This window comes from Ranitomeya variabilis, chromosome 2, assembly GCF_051348905.1.
Source record: "Ranitomeya variabilis isolate aRanVar5 chromosome 2, aRanVar5.hap1, whole genome shotgun sequence".
Classification (NCBI taxonomy): Eukaryota; Metazoa; Chordata; class Amphibia; order Anura; family Dendrobatidae; genus Ranitomeya; species Ranitomeya variabilis.
In genome coordinates this window covers 1072860213-1072882895 of record NC_135233.1, presented here as the reverse complement: position 1 = coordinate 1072882895, position 22683 = coordinate 1072860213, and the positions used below count along the sequence as shown (strand labels likewise).

The 22683-nt window shown below is 44.1% G+C and overlaps 1 protein-coding gene across 2 annotated transcripts in view; it reads left to right on the top strand.

Annotated features, from left to right (window-relative positions):
- Positions 1–22683, top strand: part of LOC143808678 (cytochrome P450 2K1-like) — a 127123-nt gene that overhangs the window by 45033 nt on the left and 59407 nt on the right. For both annotated transcript variants that reach the window (XM_077291583.1, XM_077291582.1), the window contains exons 4-5: positions 5303–5452; positions 21874–22034. In XM_077291583.1, the coding sequence (XP_077147698.1) occupies positions 5303–5452; positions 21874–22034 (311 nt within the window). The remainder of the gene's footprint in view (positions 1–5302; positions 5453–21873; positions 22035–22683) is intronic.

Sequence of the window (22683 nt, the reverse complement as noted above, 5' to 3'; positions counted from 1 at the left end):
ACAGGGTATAATTGTTGTTGATGTTGACCGACAGAACTGTGAACCAACTGTATTGATAGGAATGAATGTGTTAGAGAACTGCTTTTCCGAAGTTATTTCTGTCTTACATCAAATTGCTGAAACTGCCCTATCCTGCCAGCAGAGAGTTCTCTGGAGGGAAATAAAAGTATTAATGTTAAGGCAACAGATAGAAGTTGCAGGTGGAGAAATCGGCAGTGTGAGGGTGAGTGATCCAACGTCTATTGTAATCCCACCAAAAACAGAAATGCTGGTATGGTGTAGAGCGGCCATTGGTACTAAAGGACGAGACTATCAAGCCTTAATAGAACCAGCGTACACCGACAGCAGGCCCACTATACTCACGGCATGAGGGGTGGTCGAGGTACACCGGGGACGGGTGCCGGTACGACTTTTGTACTGTGGAGAGGAAGAGGTCACTTTGCCAAGGTATGCTACAGTGGCAAAGTTATATACTGTTGACAACAATGCCATCACAACCGTTGAGCCCTTAGAATCGACCTGTCAGGTGGAAAATAACGGCTCAGATGGAGAATCGGAGGATTGGTGTCAACAGCTAGACGTGGGTGTAGATTCAACACCTACCCATCAAAGACAAGGGGTGTATAGATTAGTGACGGAATATGAACAGGTCTTCAGTAAACACCCATTGGACTTCGGACGGATAGAAGGGGTGGAACATACAATCCCCACTGGTGACCATCCCCCGATAAAAGAAAGATATAGACCCATACCGCCCGCTCACTATCAATGCGCGAAGGACATGCTGAGAGAGATGAAACAGGCAGGGGTAATAAGAGATAGTTGTAGCCCTTGGGCGGCCCCTCTGGTGATTGTCAAAAAAAAGGACGGAACCATGAGAATGTGCGTAGATTACCGGCAGATTAATAACATCACCCACAAAGACGCCTATCCCTTGCCTAGGATAGAAGAGTCCTTGACTGCTTTGAAATCTGCTAATTATTTTTCCACCTTAGACTTAACAAGCGGGTATTGGCAAGTCCCTGTGGCTGAGAGAGATAAAGAAAAAATGGCATTCACCACAGCAATGGGTCTAAGCAAATTTAATCGCATGCCGTTCAGACTCTGCAACGCATCCGGTACTTTCCAGCGACTGATGGAATGTTGCCTCGGACACAAGAACTTCGAGACCGTCCTCCTGTACCTAGATGATGTGATCGTCTACTCAAAGACTTACGAACAGCACTTAACAGACCTGGCAGAGGTGTTCGAAGCCTTATCCAAGTATGGTATGAAAATCAAACCATCCAAATGTCACCTCTCAAGCCAAAGGTACAATACTTAGGGCACATCGTGAGTTCGGAGGGAGTAGCACCGGATCCCGAGAAAATAACTGCCATAAGGGATTGGCCAAGACCTACCAACGCAAAAGAAGTGAGGCAATTCTTGGGATTAGTGGGTTACTATCGTAGATTTATAAAAGGATTTACCAAATTGGCAGCGCCCTTGCAAGATGCTTTGATAGGGCAGACGAAGAAACCTTCAAACCGAAACCCTCCTTTTCAGTGGAACGATGAAAGAGAAGACTCCTTTGAACAACTAAAGAAGGCACTAACCGGAGAAGAAGTTCTAGCATATCCGGATTACCATCAACCTTTCATCCTCTACACCGATGCCAGTAATGTGGGATTGGGAGCGGTGCTGTCACAAAAGCAAGAAGGTCGGGAGAAAGTCATCGCCTTTGCAAGTAGAAAACTCCGGCCTACTGAAAGAAATTCTGAAAATTATAGCTCCTTCAAATTGGAGCTACTGGCAGTAGTTTGGGCTATGACTGAACGTTTCAAACACTATTTGACTGGTGCAGAATTTATTGTCTATACTGACAACAATCCATTGACCCACCTAGACACGGCTAAATTAGGTGCGTTAGAACAGCGATGGATAGCCCGGTTATCTAATTACAACTTTGTGATCAAGTATTGAGCAGGTCGCAAGAATGGAAATGCTGATGCCCTATCCCGGATGCCACACTTGAGAGATGTAGAAGAAGAAATGAGGGAGCTTGAAGAAATTGAACTACCAGCCTTTCATCAGCCCAAGGTAAAACATCGTCAGTCAAATACCTATCAGAAACAACAAGAAGTGAATTTTAATCCGTTAGCACACCATAGATGGGCTGACACCCAAGATAGCAATCCGGCTGTGAAGCTAGTGAAGGAACTATTGACTGAGCAAAGTGCATATCCCGATGAGGATGCCCCAGAAGAGACACATCAACTCTGGAAAGAGAGAGGCAAAATGTTCCTGTATCAAGGGAAACTCTGTAGAAGATACACCAATCCGAAAACACATGAATTGGTTTGGCAGATTATCGCGCCTAAACAAGATGTGAGGATGGTCCTCGAGGCTTACCACAATGGTGCTGGTCACTTTGGTTGGAAAAAGCTAGAAGTACTTCTGAGAGAAAGATTTTATTGGGTCGGGATGAGAAAATCAATCGAACAGTGGTGTAGAAACTGTGGCCCGTGCAACCTCAGAAGGAACGATCAAAAGAGCCAAAGAGCACCACTGCAGCCCATAATCACCAAACAACCACTTGAACTGGTAGCCATGGACCACGTGAAGTTGACACCGAGCTGGTCCGGTTACATCTATGCCTTGACCATTGTGGATCATTATTCGCGCTTCTTGGTAGTAGTACCTGTAAAAGATCTGACTGCAAAAACAGCAGCCAAAGCGTTCCAAACGTACTTTTGTAGACCCCATGGATATCCGGAACAGGTTCTCACTGACCAGGGTACAGCCTTCGAATCAGAGATCTTCAGAGAATTCTGTAATATGTATGGTTGCAAAAAGATCCGAAAGACGGCTTATCATCCACAAACAAACGGCTTATGTGAGAAGATGAACCATATTGTGATAGACCTACTAAAGACTTTACCTGAAACGGAAAGGAATCAATGGCCAGAGAAATTGCCTGACTTGGTGGATCTGTATAATCATGTCCCGGTGAGCTCTACCAACTGCACCCCAGCTTATCTTATGCGTGCAAGACCTGGCCAATTGCCAATAGATCTAGAAATGGGAATTCTGAAACCAGACGCAGAAGTTCAAGACTCCAATTGGGATGTCGTACGGCAAAAGCAGTATCGCCAAGTGTAAGAGAGTGTGGAAAGAAGCCTCCAGCAAACCAGAGAAAGACAAGAGCGAACTTTCAACCAGAATGCTCTAGAAACTCCATTAAGACCGGGTGACCAAGTACTTAAATTATGTCCGGAAACGTTGAAAGAGCCAGAAGTTGTCCAGCCAGAATCAGAAGTTATTCAACCTATACAGGTTCAACCAGTAAAGGAAAAAGAGGAGGAAATGTATCACACCTGTATAGGAGACTTTCCCAAAACCCTACTAACATACCATGGTGCAGTATTGGTTCCCATGGTGGCCTTTTATCCAACACCGAATCCAATATTAGAAGTCCCAAGACAGGAAGAGGCTGACCCCGTACTACAAGAGGTTCCAGGTCAGGAAGAACAGATTCCTGATCAGAGTGATCCCATTCACGGTGGACTTGCCAACCCCATAGTGGTGGAATTATCTTTAGCAGAGAGGGCAGATACTATATCCGCAGTAGACAATAGTACACCACATAAAGAGACACCGCTATTACGTAGATCCCAGCGTAGTACCCAGGGTCAATTACCGGCCAGGTATGCGGATTACCAACTATAAGACTATAGTCATTGTTATCGTTCTGTAACGTTTAAGCCCAGTACCTACAGAGACTTACCTGTATGAACTTCTTGCATATTCTTGAACTTTTTATCAGCCCGGAAACACTAAATCAAAGCTCCGGAAAGAATGCTTTGTGAACTTTGCTTCCTAGTACCTTCAAGGATAGAACTGAATTAAAGGACGCTATTTGAAGTGACTTTTTACAGAATTCAATTTTTTTTTGTTTCTTTGAGTGGTTTTTGTAACTTTTCATTTTTAAGACTCTGTACATATCAATTGTTATTTCAAAATGTTATCGTCCGACACAGTCCCGGAGTACTGTTCTTAACTAAGGGGGAAAGTTGGGACGCCCGGGAGACCGAGGTACCCAGCACCAGATTAATGAGGTCCGTCTCTTGAGGGGGATGTCACTAGTGGCTTGACCCGGTGCTGTGGCCTCAGGCGATGCACAATGTAAGGGATATCATGAAGGAACAGACACTTACTTGATCAGCAGCAGGTCCTCTCAGCTGTGATGACCCGATACTGGATCAATGGCTATTGTCCAAATGAAAGACTGAGGCGCTGAAACGTTTAACCAGTTTACTTCAACAAAAAGGGATTTGCAACTAATACTGTCACCGGAGTCTGTTTAAGAACTCTGAATTACTTTGACCCTGTCAGGATTTCCACCTCTTATTATGCGCAGTTTCTGTATGGCCCTGCTGCTGTTTGTGAACTGGCTGCCGACCCAATCTGTCTCTTCTGTACTCTGGTTCGACGGACAACCCGAGTCCTTTTTTGTCGGCTTACCCCCTCTGGGAGTACCGCTGAACTCTGTGTCTGTTGCTGCGTCTTACCCTGGTGAAGCCGATATCACCTCACTTCCTTCTGGTTGCTGTATTGTATATAACGAATATAGCCACGGATCCTGTATTCGTCTCTGCGCCTATTCTGGGTAGAGGTTATTGCTACCCGGTTCTCACAATGTCCTTTTTCTCTATTCCTCTTTTCCTACTATGGGTATTACGGGCCTATAATCCGTTATAGGGCTGTTAGGAGTTCAGTTATACGACCTCTCACTTTCAGCTCCTCAACCCAACTGCCAGTCCTTTTCTCAGACCAGAATAGATCAAAGGGAGTCTCTGGAGCTCCCCCTTCTGGTCGGAGATGGTAGTGCAGTCTTGCTATTTTAATATTTGTATTTGGTGTCAATAACTATTTTTGTGGCAAATACCCCTAGGGGCGCCACAAGTATATTCGCTCATCACTATTAAGTTCCATATCTCCTCATACTTCCCAACTTCTGCCAAAAATTTAAGTTTACTGAGCAGAGAGAAACAAAACATATTTTACTGTAGGGTAAACACTGATTTGATCAGCAAGAGATATAATTTAGAAATGTTGCACACCTTAAGTCACTCACGTAGGACTTTCTTAAAAAATGTCTCATTTTAAGTAGACACTGTTTTGTTAATCGCAAAATATTTTTCGACACATTAAAAATTTGGCCTTTTGAGTCTTTAAAGTGCTCTGAGTTAACCAGTAGATATAAAGTATTGGTTGCCATCTTGCTTCTCTCATCTTCCCTTCTTATATAATGTGTCCTCAGGACTTATTTTTGCTTCCATGGATAACTGGAGAACAATGAGACGGTTTACTCTGTCAACACTTCGAGATTTTGGAATGGGCAAGGAAACCATCGAAAACAAGATTTCTGAAGAATCAGATTTTTTGGTGCAAAAGTTCAGATCTTACAAAGGTTGGTGAACGTATCCTTTACACTTTGTGCACAGCTTCAAGAAAAGAATTTATTATGTCATGAGCCAATCAGTGGAGATAATTCTGAATGTTCACAAAAAACAGAAGTCTATTAGCCTTGAGTGGTTATTAGAGATGAGCAAATCTCTTGAAAATCTATTTGATCCAATTCACTCAAATGTGGCATATTCAGAGATTGTTCCAAATTGAAACTGTCATGATTGTTGTTAGGACAGGAAAAATAAAACATTTTATCTTCTCCTTTGCTCACTTGTTCTGCCACCTCAGCCAAATCTCCAAACCTCTTTGTACCAGTCACAAAAGCCACTGCATTCCAGTGCCAAGGCCAATCTGATAATTAAGGAAAAAAATGTAAAAATAAAAATGTAAATACAGTATATTTAAAATAATTTTTTATTGTAAAAAATAATAAAATCAAAAGATGTATTTATAAATAAATATTTGTATGAAAAAAATATCAACAGTAAAAGTACACATGTTTGGTATTGGCACATCGGCAATGATTTGACCTATAAAACTTTCCACTGCTTAGTTCTTTTATTGAACATGATAAAAAATAAATAAAAAACAAGGCAAAAAACAATGCTTTATCATCATACCTCCCAATAAAAAGTGGGGAAAAAAAGATGATCAAAAAGACTGATATAAATAAACATGGTACCGGCATCTTGTACTGCAAAAAAAACAAGCCATCATACAGCTCTATCAGCAGAAAAATGAAAAAGCTATAGCTCTCAGAATAAAGTGATGCAAAAATAATAATTTTTTTCTATGAAATAGTTTTTTTTTGTGAAAAAGCACAAAACATAAAAAAAACTATATAAATTAGGTATCACGTTAATCCTACTGACCTGAAGAAAATAACTGTCTTATCAATTTTACCACACACGGAAAGGAATAATCCCCACAAAAAAAAAAATCTGAATTGCTGGTTTTGTTCTTTCTGCCTTCCAAAAATCAGGATAGAAAGCAATAAAAAAGTTATGTGCCCCAAAAATGGTACCAATAAAAACGTCAACTCGTCCTGCAAAAAACAAGCCATCAATTGACTCTGTTGGCCAAAATATGTAAATATTACAGCTTTCAACATACAGTGATGCAAAAACTATTTTTTGCAATAAAAAGTGTCTTTTAGTTTGTGACAGCTGCCAAACATAAAAACCTAATATAAATCTGGTATCGCTGTAATCACACCGACCTGAAGAACAAAGTCGTCTAATCACTTATACTGCATGAGGAACAGCGTAAGGAATAAGTAAAACCAATTATTCGCCTGCTGTTGATTATTTCAATCTGCTTCCCAAAGATTGAAGTAAGGCTCCGTGCACATTAATCCTACACTTTGCGCTGAGCATGATTCAAACGGAACCTCTGGAAAATTCACTATGAGACAGATGGAGGCACTGTAGACGCCGCCTGACCTGTGATCCGATGGTGTCCATCTTTTTAAGATTGCATAAAAGTGCTGTCGGCTACAGTTTTGTGCACTTCTGAAAATAACACCTCTGAACAGAGGCCAGACAGAGTCCACAGTAACTCTGCTGCCTCATTTTAATGAATGGATCCCTCAGGGTTTCATCTGAATCATGTTACTCAGTGATTTAGATGGAAACCCCAAAGTACCTTATATACTTGAGTATACGCCAATCGGAGCATAAGCCGAGACCTCTAATTTTGCAAAAAAAACCTGGGAAACTTATTAACTCAAGTATAAGCCTAGGGTGGGAAATGCAGCAGCTACTGGTAAATTTCAAAAATAAAAATATATACCAATAAAAGTAAAATTAATTGACACATCAGTAGGTTAAATGTTTTTGAATGTCCATACTGAATCAGGAGCAGCATATAATGCTCCATACAGTTCATGATGGGCCTCATAAGATGCTCCATATAAAAAATATGCCCCATATAATGCTGCACAAAGGTTAATAATGGCCCCATAAGATGCTCCACATTAAAATATGCCCCATATAATGCTGCATAAAAGGTTAATGGTGGCCCCATAAGATGCTCCATAGAATAATATGCCCCATATGATGCTGCTGCGATAAAAAAAATGACATACTCATCTCTCGTAGCTGTGGGTTCAGGTGCCAGTGTCCTGAGCAGGCGGGGAAACTGGTGCGGTATGGGGGCCAAGTGCCGGAGTCGCCACTGGCTCAGGCCCCTGGCAGTTGTGATATTCACCTGTCCTTGTTCCACCGCCGCACGCCGCTGTTTCTTCTGGGTCCTCTGGCTGTGACTGTTCAGACAGACGGCAAGTCCTAAAAAAGTCATTTAACAGGTCTATCATCTGTTAAAGGAAATATAAAGGGCTTCTATCTTACTGGTAGTACAAAGGCTCTGGAAAAGTGAAATGGCTCCCTGCCCACCAAAAGAAATTCAGCAAATTCTGAGCTCCCAAATCCAAATGCCTCCCCTCCCTTCTGAGCCCCAGTGTACCTAAACCACATATATTGTCCCCATTTGGCATTTCTGAAGTGATGAGAACCCGCCTAACTTACGGGTGCATGTCTCCAGAAGCACAGGCTGGACATAACACACTGATGACTGCAACATACTGATCACTACAGCATACTGGTCACTACAACGGCAGTTTCCAATTTTTACTCGGCAACATTCATTGCTGCTTGCTTCTGGAAAAAACCCAAGGAGTCATGGGTTACAAAAATGAAAAACTTGTGGCTAAAATATCTTTTAGTGGTAAAAATGTAGTTTATTCTTTCTTCTCTGCTCATTGGTATAAAATTCTGTGAGGCTCATATGGTGTCATGGTGTCAATATGATCACTGTACCACTAGATCAGTATTTCCCAAACTCCAGTCCTCACGGACCCCAACAGGCCCTGTTTTCAGGATTTCCATAGTGCTGCACATGTGAGAGAATTCCTGATGCTTCCATCACCTGTGCAATACTAAGGAAATCCTGAAAATGGACCTGTTGGTGTCCGTGAGGACTGGAGTTTGGGAAGCACTGCACTAGATGAATTCATTGGGGAGTGTAGTTTGTAAAATGGGCTCATATATGGGGGATTTCTCTTGTTCTGGCACCTCAGGCCCTCTGCCAATGTGACATGGCACCCTTAAACCATTTCAGCAAAATCTGAACTCCAATGTGGCACCTTTTCCCTTCTGAGCTTTGCAGTGTTCCTCAAAAGTAGTATTCCCTCTCATATGGGGTATTGGCATACCCAGGAGAAATTTCACTACAAATTGTATGGTGCAATTTCTCCTGTTACCCTAAAGAAAATGCAAAATTTGGGGCTAAAATAACATTTTTGTTAGGAAAATGTAATTTTATTATTTTCAAGGCTCAATATTATAAACTTCTGTGAAGCATCTGGGGGTTCAAGGTGCTCACCACACATCTAAATATATTCCGTGATATGTCTAGTTTCCAAAATGGGGTCATATGAGGGGGGTTTCTACTGTTTAGGCACATCAGGTGCTCTCCATATGGGACATAACATCTGCTAATGATTCCAGGAAATTTTACTTTCAAAAAGTCAAATGATGCTCATTCACTTCCGAGCCCTGCTTTGTTCCCAAACAGTAGTTTTCGCCCTCATATCTCCCTCATATTGGGCGTACTCGGTAGAAATTGCACAACAAAATGTGTGATGCAATTTCTCTTTTTACTCTTATGAAAATGCAATATTTTGTGCTAAAATCATATTTGTGAGGAAAATTAGATTTTTGTTTATTTTTATGGCTCAACATTATAAGCTTCTGTAAAGCACCTGAGGGTTCAATGTGCTCACCATACATCTAGATCAGTTCCCTGAGGTGTCTAGTTCGCAAAATGGTGTCACTTGTGATGTATTTTCACTCTTTAGTCACTTAAGAGGCTCTTCGAATGCGACATGGCGTCCTCCAATTGTTCTGACAAATTGTATGTTAATAAAGTCAAATGGCGCTCCTTCCCTTCCAAGCTCTGCTGTGTGTCCAAACAGTAGTTTTCTCCCTCAAATGGGGTATTTGTCATGGTTCCCAATGGCAGGGACTCAGGCAAAAACGGACTAGCTCTAGGAATGATGGAATCTCAGATGACCGCGACGCTGAACCTAACACGCAACTAATAGTAGCCAGGGGGTGTGCCTACGATTATCCCTAGACACCTCGCACCAGCCGGAGATCTAGTTACTCCTAGTAGAGGAATACACAGACCTGGCTTGCCTCCAGGGAAACCCCAAAAGTTATAGTAGCCCCCCACATATAATAACGGTTAGGTAAGAGGAAAACACGTACGCAGTATGAATATATATTCAGCAAAGAGAGGCCCTCTGACTAGATAGCAGAAAATACAAAAGAGGACTTCGCGGTCACCTCAAAACCCTAAACAGCCATCCTGAAATTACTTAAACTCCGTTATCAACTCATGACACCGGAGTAGTAATTTCAGATCACTAGAGCTTCCAGCAGCAAGAGAAATATAAATGCATGCTGGACAAACAAACACAAAAAATGCCAAAGATCCAACTTAGCTGAATTGCAGACTTGGAGCAGGTAGCAAGCAACAGAGGTGCTCTGGTAACATTGATTGCCGGCACTAGAATGACTGAGAAGCCAGACTAAATAGGAAACTCCCAGATTCCTGATGGGAACAGGTGCAAGACAAAAGTCAGCCAGTACCACCAGTAACCACCAGAGGGAGCCCAAAAACAGAATTCACAACAGTACCCCCCCCCTTAAGGAGGGGGCACCGAACCCTCATGAGAACCACCAGGGCGATCTGGATGCGCCCTATGAAAGGCGCGAACCAAATCAGAGGCATGAACATCGGAGGCAGTCACCCAAGAATTATCCTCCTGACCGTATCCCTTCCATTTAACCAAATATTGAAGTCTCCGTCTGGAAACGCGAGAGTCCAAAATCTTCTCCACAACATACTCCAATTCACCCTCCACCAGCACAGGAGCAGGAGGCTCAACAGAAGGAACAACCGGTACCTCGTACCTCCGCAACAACGACCGATGGAAGACATTATGAATGGTGAAAGATGCTGGTAGGTCCAAATGAAAAGATACAGGATTAAGAATCTCCAAAATCTTATAAGGACCTATGAACCGAGGTTTAAACTTAGGAGAAGAGACCTTCATAGGGACAAAATGAGAAGATAACCACACCAAGTCCCCAACGCGGAGATGATGACCCACACGACGATGACGATTAGCAAACTGCTGAGTCTTCTCCTGAGACAACTTCAAATTGTCCACCACATGACTCCAAATCCGGTGCAGTCTATCCACCACCGTGTCCACTCCAGGGCAATCCGAAGATTCCACCTGGCCAGATGAAAAACGAGGGTGAAACCCTGAATTGCAAAAGAAAGGAGAAACCAGAGTGGCAGAACTGGCCCGATTATTGAGGGCAAACTCTGCCAACGGCAAAAAGGCGACCCAATCATCCTGATCAGCAGACACAAAACACCTCAAATAAGTCTCCAAGGTCTGATTAGTTCGCTCTGTCTGGCCATTAGTCTGAGGATGGAATGCAGACGAAAAAGACAAATCAATGCCCATCCTGGCACAGAACGCTCGCCAGAACCTAGACACAAATTGAGACCCCCTGTCAGAAACGATGTTTTCTGGGATACCATGTAAACGAACCACATTCTGAAAAAATAAAGGAACCAACTCAGATGAAGAAGGCAATTTGGGCAAGGGTACCAAATGAACCATCTTAGAAAAACGGTCACACACCACCCAAATGACGGACATTTTCTGAGAAACCGGGAGGTCCGAGATAAAGTCCATAGAGATGTGCGTCCACGGCCTCTTCAGAATAGGCAAGGACAACAACAATCCACTAGCCCGAGAACAGCAAGGCTTGGCCTGAGCACAAACATCACAAGACTGTACAAAGGCACGCACATCCCGAGACAGGGAAGGCCACCAGAAGGACCTGGCCACCAAATCTCTGGTACCAAAAATTCCAGGGTGACCTGCCAACACAGAAGAATGAACCTCCGAGATGACTCTACTGGTCCATTCATCTGGAACAAACAGTCTCCCAGGCGGACAACGATCAGGCCTATCAGTCTGAAACTCCTGCAAAGCACGTCGCAAGTCTGGGGAGACAGCAGACAAAATCACCCCATCCTTAAGGATACCCGTAGGCTCAGAATCACCAGAGGAGTCAGGCTCAAAACTCCTAGAAAGGGCATCTGCCTTCACATTTTTTGAACCCGGCAAGTATGAAACCACAAAATTAAACCGGGAGAAAAACAACGACCAGCGCGCCTGTCTAGGATTCAGACGCCTGGCAGACTCAAGGTAAATCAGATTCTTGTGATCAGTCAAGACCACCACCTGATGTCTAGCACCCTCAAGCCAATGACGCCACTCCTCAAATGCCCACTTCATAGCCAAGAGCTCCCGATTACCGACATCATAATTTCGCTCGGCGGGCGAAAACTTTCGAGAGAAGAATGCACATGGTCTCATCACTGAGCAATCGGGACTTCTCTGCGACAAACCCGCCCCCGCTCCAATCTCGGAAGCATCAACCTCGACCTGAAAAGGGAGCGAAACATCAGGCTGGCGCAACACAGGGGCGGAAGAAAAGCGGCGCTTAAGTTCCCGAAAGGCCTCCACAGCCGCAGAGGACCAATTGGCAACATCAGCACCCTTCTTAGTCAAATCAGTCAGAGGTTTAGCAACACTTGAAAACCCAGTTATAAATCGACGATAGAAATTAGCAAAGCCCAAGAACTTCTGAAGACTCTTCAGGGAAGTAGGCTGCGTCCAATCACAAATAGCCCGAACCTTGACAGGATCCATCTCAACAGAAGAAGGGGAAAAAATATACCCCAAAAAGGAGATCTTCTGAACCCCAAAAATACACTTTGAACCCTTTACAAACAAAGAATTGGCCCGCAAAACCTGAAAAACCTTCCTAACCTGTTGAACATGCGACTCCCAGTCATCCGAAAAAATCAAAATATCATCCAAATACACAATCATAAATTTATCCAGGTATTTACGGAAAATATCGTGCATAAAGGACTGAAAGACTGAAGGAGCATTAGAAAGACCAAAAGGCATTACCAAATACTCAAAATGGCCCTCGGGCGTATTAAATGCAGTTTTCCACTCATCTCCCTGCTTAATCCGCACCAAATTATATGCACCCCGAAGATCAATCTTAGAGAACCACTTTGCCCCTTTAATACGAGCAAATAAATCAGTCAATAGTGGCAAAGGATACTGGTATTTGACTGTAATCTTATTTAACAGGCGATAATCAATACAGGGCCTCAGGGAGCCATCTTTTTTACCCACGAAAAAAAAACCTGCTCCTAAAGGGGATGAGGATGGACGGATATGTCCCTTTTCCAAGGACTCCTTAATATACTCTCGCATAGCAGCATGTTCAGGCACAGACAGATTAAACAAACGACCCTTGGGAAACTTGCTGCCCGGAATCAAGTCTATAGCATAATCACAATCCCTGTGAGGGGGGAGAGAACTAAGTTTGGGCTCCTCAAAAACATCACAATAGTCAGACAAAAATGCCGGAATTTCAGAGGGAGTAGATGAAGCAATGGAAACCAAAGGTACTTCCCCATGAGCCCCCTGACATCCCCAGCTTAACACAGACATTGTTTTCCAGTCAAGGACTGGATTATGAGTTTGCAACCATGGCAATCCAAGCACTAAGACATCATGCAAGTTATGCAACACAAGGAAGCGAATCACCTCCCGATGGTCAGGAGTCATACACATAGTCACTTGTGTCCAGTATTGTGGTTTATTCCTAGCCAATGGTGTGGAGTCAATACCCTTCAGAGGGATAGGAACTTCCAAAGGCTCTAGGCTAAACCCACAGCGTCTGGCAAAGGACAAATCCATAAGACTCAAGGAAGCACCAGAATCCACATAGGCATCCACAGTAATAGATGATAATGAACAGATCAAAGTTACAGACAAAATAAACTTAGACTGTAAAGTGCCAATTGCAAAAGACTTATCAACCTTTTTTGTGCGTTTAGAGCATGCTGATATAACATGAGCAGAATCACCACAGTAGAAGCACAACCCATTTTACGCCTATAATTCTGCCGTTCACTTCTGGACAGAATTCTATCACATTGCATAATCTCCGGTGTCTGCTCAGAAGACACCGCCAAATGGTGCACAGGTTTGCGCTCCCGTAAACGCCGATCAATCTGAATAGCCATAGTCATGGATTCCTTCAGACCTGTGGGCGTAGGAAACCCCACCATGACATCTTTAACGGCGTCAGAGAGACCTTCTCTGAAATTCGCCGCCAGGGCGCACTCATTCCACTGAGTAAGCACAGACCATTTTCGAAATTTTTGACAATATATTTCAGCTTCATCATGCCCTTGAGAGAGGGCTATCAAGGCCTTTTCAGCCTGAATCTCCAAATTAGGTTCCTCATAGAGCAACCCCAGTGCCAGAAAAAACGCATCCACATTGAGCAGCGCAGGATCCCCTGGTGCCAATGCAAATGCCCAATTCTGGGGGTCACCCCGCAACAAGGAAATCACAATTTTAACCTGCTGAGCGGAGTCTCCAGCGGAGCGAGATCTCAGAGAAAGATACAATTTACAATTGTGCTTAAAATTCAAAAAACGAGATCTATCTCCAGAAAAGAACTCAGGTATAGGAATCTTGGGTTCTGACATAGGAGCATGTATAACATAGTCTTGGATATTTTGAACCTTAGAAGCAAGAGCACTCAGGCCTGTAGCTAAACTCTGGATATCCATTTCTCAACAGCTGAGATCTGAGCCATTCAGGGGTTAAGAGGAGAGAAAAAAGCAGCAGATTGCAATTATGGCTAGACAGAACATCTGAGTAAAAAAAAAAAAAAAAAGTGTCAGAAACTTCTTCTTTTCTCTCTTTCTTCAGCCAATACCTTTAATACATTTGCGGCCGGCAATACTGTCATGGTTCCCAATGGCAGGGACTCAGGCAAAAACGGACTAGCTCTAGGAATGATGGAATCTCAGATGACCGCGACGCTGAACCTAACACGCAACTAATAGTAGCCAGGGGGTGTGCCTACGATTATCCCTAAACACCTCGCACCAGCCGGAGATCTAGTTACTCCTAGTAGAGGAATACACAGACCTGGCTTGCCTCCAGGGAAACCCCAAAAGTGATAGTAGCCCCCCACATATAATAACGGTTAGGTAAGAGGAAAACACGTACGCAGTATGAATATAGATTCAGCAAAGAGAGGCCCTCTGACTAGATAGCAGAAAATACAAAAGAGGACTTTGCGGTCACCTCAAAACCCTAAACAGCCATCCTGAAATTACTTAAACTCCGTTATCAACTCATGACACCAGAGTAGTAATTTCAGATCACTAGAGCTTCCAGCAGCAAGAGAAATATAAATGCATGCTGGACAAACAAACACAAAAAATGCCAAAGATCCAACTTAGCTGAATTGCAGACTTGGAGCAGGTAGCAAGCAACAGAGGTGCTCTGGTAACATTGATTGCCGGCACTAGAATGACTGAGAAGCCAGACTAAATAGGAAACTCCCAGATTCCTGATGGGAACAGGTGCAAGACAAAAGTCAGCCAGTACCACCAGTAACCACCAGAGGGAGCCAAAAACAGAATTCACAACAGGTATTGGCATGCCATCTTCAGGAAAAAATTACACAACAAATTTTGTGGTCCATTTTTTTCCTGTTACCCTTGTCAAAATAAAAAAAATTGGATCTGAAGTGATTTTTTTTTTGTGAAATAAAGATAAAAGTTCATTTTTCCACATTCCAACAATTCCTGTGAAGCACCTGAATGGTTAATAAACTACTTGAATGTGGTTTTAAGCACCTTGAGGGGTTAAGTTTTTTGAATGGTGTCACTTTTGGGTATTTTCTGTCATATAGACCCTTCAAAGTGACTTCAAATGTGATGTGGTCCCTAAAAAATAGCCTTGTAAATTTTGATGTAAAAATAAAAAATCTCTGATTCACTTTTAAGTTACCCTTATAACTTCCTAACAAAAAAAATGGTTCCAAAATTGTGTTGATGTAGACATGTGAGAAATGTTATATATTAACTATTTAGTGCGCCATATCTCTGTGATTTAAAAATTCAAAGTTGGAAAATTTCGAAATTTTCAGAATTTTGGCCAAATTTCTTTTTTTTTCCCCACACATAAACAGAAGTCATATCAAAGAAATGTTACCACTACCATGAAGTACTATATGTCATGAAAAAACATTCTCAGAATCACCAGGATCTCTTGAAGCATTTTAGAGTTATAACCACACAAAGTGACAGTGGTCAAAATTGTAAAAATTGGCCCTTGTCATTAAAAGTGAATAATTATTGAGTGATTCCTACCTGCCCTTAATATTTGTATTCTTTTAGCCCAGGAGAGGCATGATTGATAAATATTAGGTTTAGGGATCCGTCAGAAAAGGTACATCTTATCGTGAATTAGTTATGTCATATACACTGCTCAGAAAAATAAAGGGAACACTTAAACAACAGAATCTAACTCCAAGTAAATCAAACTTCTGTGAAATCAAACTGTCCACTTAGGTAAAAACATTGATTGTCAATCAATTTCACATGCTGTTGTGCAAATGGAACAGACAACAGATGCAAATTATTGGCAATTATCAAGACACCCTCAATAAAGGAGTAGTTCTGCAGATGGGGACCACAGACCACATCTCAATATCAATGCTTTCTGGCCAGGGGCGTAGCTAGGATTTTGGGTCAGGGGGGGCGAAACTTGTCAATGGGCCCCTAACCAGGTAACCTTCATTACAATTCAGTGGCGCACCCTAAGGGTATGTGCACACGCTGCGTATTCTGCTGCGCATCCGCAGCGGTTTTCCATGAGTTTACAGTACCATGTAAATCTATGGAAAGCAAAATCCGCAGTGCACATGCTGCGGAAAAAAACATGCGGAAACACTGCGTTGTTTATTCCGTAGCATGTCAATTCTTTGTGTGGATTCCGCTGCGGTTTACACCTGTTTCACAATAGGAATCCGCAGGTGGAATACGCACAAAAACCATGGTAAATCCGAAGTGCGGTTTACCTGCGGATTTACAAAAACAGGAGCGAAAAAATCCACAGATATCCCACCTACGTGTGCACATAGCCTAATAGAGGAGGAGAACCTCAGCAGATGACCGTGCTGCTGCTGAAAATAATCTCTATACAAACAGCAACACTGATAGTACCGCCATATGGTCAGTGGTAAATACCAGCCCTACAGAACATATTATTAATTTTTCATGTCAAGAGAAAAGAAAAATATGCGGCACTCACCCAGCTTGCGTGATATTGTAGCCTTTAATGCACCAAGATTTCGGTTACAAACATTTCATTCAGCTCGGCAGGTTACGTGGGGGTGAGGGGAGTGTGGAGAGGACGACGGCCGTTTCGCGCGATCAGCGCTTCTACGGGTCCCCCGTATGATGGACCCGTGGAAGCGCTGATCACGAAACGGCCGTCTTCCCCTCCACACTCCCCGCACCCCCACGTAACCTGCCGAGCTGAATGAAATGTTTGTAAACGAAATCTTGGTGCAATAAAGGCTATGATATCACGCAAGCTGGGTGAGTGCAGCATATTTTTCTTTTCTCTTGACATGAAGATTGAATAAACTACTTGCATATATGCAGAGCACCTTACTACCAGTGGGACGTATCACCGCATGTCGATAGTTGGATCCGACAGAAAAGGTATCCTCTCCTCGGGACTATGCTCCTTGTGCCATTCATTTTTTGTCGCCCGTATTATTCATTTTTCCGTACGTGTCCCTATTACTGCCCGATACCCCAATACTGAGCCACTGCTGCCATATGTGTCCCTATTACTACACCTGATACCCCAATACTGAGCCGCTGATGCCGAATGTGTCCCTATTACTGCCCCTGATACCCCAATACTGAGCCGCTGCTGCCGTATGTGTCCCTATTACTGCACCTGATAAACCAATACTGAGCCGCTGCTGCCGTATATGTCCCTATTACTGCCCCTGATACCCCAATACTGAGCCGCTGCTGCCGTATGTGTCCCTATTACTGCCCCTGATACCTCAATACTGAGCCTCTGCCGTATGTGTCCCTATTACTGCACCTGATACCGCAATACTGAGCCGCTGCTGCTGTATGTGTCCTTATTACTGCCCCTGATACCCCAATACTGAGCCGCTGCTGCCGTATGTGTCCCTATTACTGCACCTGATACCCCAATACTGATCCGCCGCATGTGTCCCTAATACTGCACCTGATAACCCAATACTGAGCCGCTGCTGTTGCATGTGTTCCCATTAATGCACCTGCTGTGTGGTTCTCTGTGCCCTCTAAATTCTAAAGCACCCCTCTATAATATAGTAATGCCGGGTGCAAGTGCCCTAGAAAACAGTGACCACATTTTGCCCCCTAGAAAGTAATATTGCCCTGTGTGCCCCTTTGATAGTCACAGTAACCTGAGTTCCCCTATAATAATAAGTGCCCACTTTACATTTAATAAAGTCCAGAGTATCCCCCCTTTACAGCTCCTCTATGCACAGTATGATGCCCCCTCACTGTATATACTGACCCCTTAATATCCCCCAAACTGGCTCCAGCACTGTATGATGGCCCCATCACTGTAATCTCCACACTGAATGATGGCCCCCTAGATAGCCTCGATATAACATAATACACCAGATAGTCCTCAATATGGTATAATACATTCCCCATAGGCCTCCATATAGTATAATGCATCCCCATAGGCAGCCTCTATATGAAATGCTGCAAATCTGTCCAAAATCCCCTCTGCAAGGCATAAAAATGGCCTCTCATTATACTCACCAACGGCGCTCACAAAGGCATAACTGGTCTTGACTTAAGATCGCCATCCTCCATTACTGCTTCATCTGGATGACACGTCATACATCATCCACACAGTGTCACCCATCGCGCTCCTGTGCAGGCGCACTTCTCTCTGGGCTGCTGAAAGCAGAGCCAAGTACTGTGTGCTGGGAAAGGCCAAAGGGCGCTGATTACCTGGAAATAAAGCTGGCGCATGCGCACTACAATACTGTGCTCTGACTTCAGCAGGGCAAAGAGAAGTGCACCTGCACAGGAGTGTGATAGAGGACACTGAATACATGATGTAGGGCGCATCTTCCACACGAAGCGGGACAGCGATCACAAGAAGAGGGACGGTGCCGGATCAAGACTAGAGACGCCCGGACCGCGCCATCCGTGAGTAATATAAAAGCTCTTTGTTGTGCCTTGCATAGAGGATTTAGGAGCTATAGAGAGCATTCTAGAACACTATGTGAGGGCGTACAGATGCCGGACCTTATATGGTGACAGGCTCCCTTTAAAGAGAACCTGTCACCCCCAAAATGGAAGATGAGCCAAGCCCACCGGCATCAGGGGCTTATCTACAGCATTCTGTAATGCATTCTGTAATGCTGTAGATAAGCCCCCGATGTATCCTGAAAGTTGAGAAAAAGAGGTTAGATTATACTCACCTGGGTGGGTGGTCCGATGGGTGTCGCGGTCCGGTCCTGGGCCTCCCATCTTCATATGATGATGTCCTCTTCTTGTATTCACGCTCCGGCGCAGGCGTACTTTGTTCGCCCTGGTGAGGGCAGAGCAAAGTACTGCAGTGCGCAGGCGCTGGGCCTCTCTGACCTTTCCTGGCATCTGCGCACTGCAGTACTTTGCTCTGCCCTCAACAGGGGAGATAAAGTACGCCTGTGCCGCAGCGTGATGACAAGAAGAGGACGTCATCGTAAGAAGATGGGAGGAGCTGGACCAGACCGTGACGCCCATTGGACCTGGGTGAGTATAATCTAACCTCTTTTTCTCATCTTTCAGGATACATCTGGGCCTTATCTACAGCATTACAGAATGCTGTAGATAAGCCCCTGATGCCGGTGGGCTTAGCTCACCTTCCATTTTGGGGGTGACAGGTTCCCTTTAATGTAAGTTAGTGGATGTATATATAACATAACCCGCCAGATGGGGCTTGCATGATAGGCAAAACCTATAAAACTGAAAAGCAAGATGGTTACTGAACTTATATGCCTATACACAGATCAGATATATCTATTTATGCTTTGGTCTGCCTACATATAATAAATGTCATCTGCCATGATACTTGTCAGTCCACATGTCAGTCTTTCAGTGTTATGTCAGGCAAGAAAGGTTCCAAAAACTAGAATGTGTATATTCCCATCTACAGATCTAATATACCTTTGTGCTATTGTAAACACATAAAATAAATTACATGTGCCAAGACACATATTGATCAGTTTTTAGTGTCTGTCCAGCTTGCAGGTTAAACATGACATACAAGTTTAAGAACCTTTATTGCTTTATATACTGTGCCTGTATGTATGTATTCAAAGCAACAGTTCAGACATAGCACATAGTGAATGACAAGTGCCAGAATACTCATCAGTCCACATGCTGTGTGGAGTGTGTCCTCTGGTCCTGGCTGCTGCTCCTCGGCTCTCAGGCTCCTTCTGGTCAGATGCAGACATGTGTAGATAGTGAGTTCCCCTGTGTCCTGGCTGCTGCTGGAGCTGATCACTTCTCTGCAGCAGGGAGCTTTGAAGGAGAGCGCGCTCAGCTGGGATTGGGTTAGTGACCTCCCTTCCCCCTCTCCTCCACAGACTGCAGAAGAGCGATCACATGACTCACTCCCTGCACTCTGATTGGAGGCTTTCTGTTCCTTCTCTCTGACTCCCCGTGATCATGTTTGTACCGTGCATGTTACTTTACATACATACACAGTACAAACGCAAGGGAAATAAAAGATAATCATTGACCGGAGGCAGGGGCCCCTAACACCGGCCCTGACAGTAGCGTAGCTCCGGGTGGGCCCCCTCAGAGCACAGGGCCCGGGGCGACCGCCCCCTCTGCCCCCCTGGTAGCTACGCTACTGTTTCTGGCTGATGTTTTGGTCACTTTTGAACGTTGGTTGTGCTGTCACACTCGTGGTAGCATGAGATGACCTCTACAACCCACACAAGTGGATCAGGTAGTGCAGCTCATCCAGGATGGCACATCAATGCGAGCTGTGGCAAGAAGGTTTGCTGTGTCAGTCAGCGTAGTGTCCAGAGGTTGGAGGTGCTACCAGGAGACAGGCCAGTACACCAGGAGACGTGGAGGGGGCTGTAGGAGGGCAACAACCTAGCAACAGGACCTCCGCTTTTGTGCAAGGAGGAACAGGTGGAGCACTGCTAGAACCCTGCAAAATGACCTCCAGCAGGCCATAAATGTGCATGTGTGTGCAAAAATGGTTAGAAAGACTCCATGAGGATGGTGTGAGTGCCTGACGTTCACAAATAGGGGTTGTGCTCACAGATCAACATCATGCAGGACGCTTAGCATTTGCCACAGAACACCAGGATTGGCAAATTTGCCACTGGTGCCCTGTGCTCTTCACAGATGAAAGCAGGTTCAAACTGAGCACATGTGACAGATGTGACAGAGTCTGGAGATGCCATGGAGAGCGATCTGCTGCCTGCAACATCCGTCAGCATGACCGGTTTGGCAGTGGGTCAGTAATGGTGTGGGGTGGCATTTCTTTGGAGGGCCCTACAGCCCTCCATGTGCTCGCCAGAGGTAGCCTGACTGTCATTAGTACCGAGATGAGATCCTCAGACCCCTTGTGAGACCATATGCTGGTGTGGTTGGCCCTGAGTTCCTTCTAATGCAGGACAATGCCATGACCTCATGTGGTTGGAGTGTGTCAGCAGTTCCTGCAAGATGAAGGCACTGAAGCTATGGACTGACCCGCCGCTCTCCCAGACCTGAATCCGATTGATCACATCTGGGACATCATGTCTCGCTCCATCCAGCAACATCACATTGCACCACAGACTGCCCAGCAGTTGGTGGATGCTTTAGTCCATGTCTGTGAGGAGATCCCTGAGGAGACCATCCGCTGCCTCATCAGGAGTATGTGCAGTAGGGAGGTCATACAGGCACATGGAGGCCACACACAATACTGAGCATCTTTTCCTTCTCATGAGGCATTTCCACTGAAGTTGGATCAGTCTGTAATTTGATTTTCCACTTTGATTTTGAGTATCATTCCAAATCCAGACCTCCATGGGATATTAATTTTGATTTACATTCACAATTGTTATGTTTTATTGATCTGAACACTTTCCACTATGCAATGAATAAAAATTTGCAACTGGAATATTTCATTCAGCGATATCCAGGATGTGGTATTTTATTGTTCCCTTTATTTTTTTAAGCAGTGTATTTGGTGCTTGCATACATCTTAGCGCTTATAGAGGCAGCTGTATTCGTTTGTTAGTAAGTTGTGCGGTCATTGCAGCTTGCTCCTGTTCACACTTGCTTTATTCTGTTCAGAGGTGCTTGTGATTTTTGTTTTTTGTAATTATGGCTCTTGTTTTCTCACTGTTTTTCCAGGTGAACCCTTCGATAACAACATGAATATAAATGCTGCTGTAGCTAATATGATTATCTCCATCTTACTGAGTAAGCGATTTGATTATGAAGATCCCACACTTTTGAAGCTGTTAAAGCTGATGAAAGAAAATATCCAATTAACTGGTAGCCCAATGGCTGTGGTGAGCAGCTTAACTTCTTAATGTATTTGATAAATAGTGTTTTAGGTCATTCACAAGATGTGTAATGTGTGATTAGTGAGGCTGCAACCCATAAGGTGCCCCTTCTCTTAAACTTATAATTTTACAAACATATTTCTCAAGTGTGTTGTCATTGCCAGTCAATAATTTGGAATGCTTTTAAGGTAACAAGCAGGAACGTTCTCACCAACCGATACACCGATGCCTCTACCTTGTGCCAGTCATTACACTGGTTACCCATTCGCTCCAGAATCCAGTACAAAACTATTACCCTTATCCACAAAGCACTCCCTGGCTCAGCACCACCCTAAATCTCCTCTCTGGTCTCAGTCTACCACCCTACCTGTGCTCTCCGTTCTGCTAATGACCTGAGGTTAGCATCCTCAATAATCAGAACCTTCCACTCCCGTCTCCAAGACTTTTCACATGCTTTGCCAATTCTTTGGAATGCACTACCCAGGTTAATACGATTAATCCCCAATCCCCACAGTTTTAAGCGTGCCCTAAAAATTAATTTGTTCAGACTGGCCTACCGCCTCAACGCATTAACCTAACTATCCCTGTGTGGCCCATTGAAAAAGCTTAAACCATAATCAGGTTCCTCGCATCATGTTCTCATGCACTCTGTGTC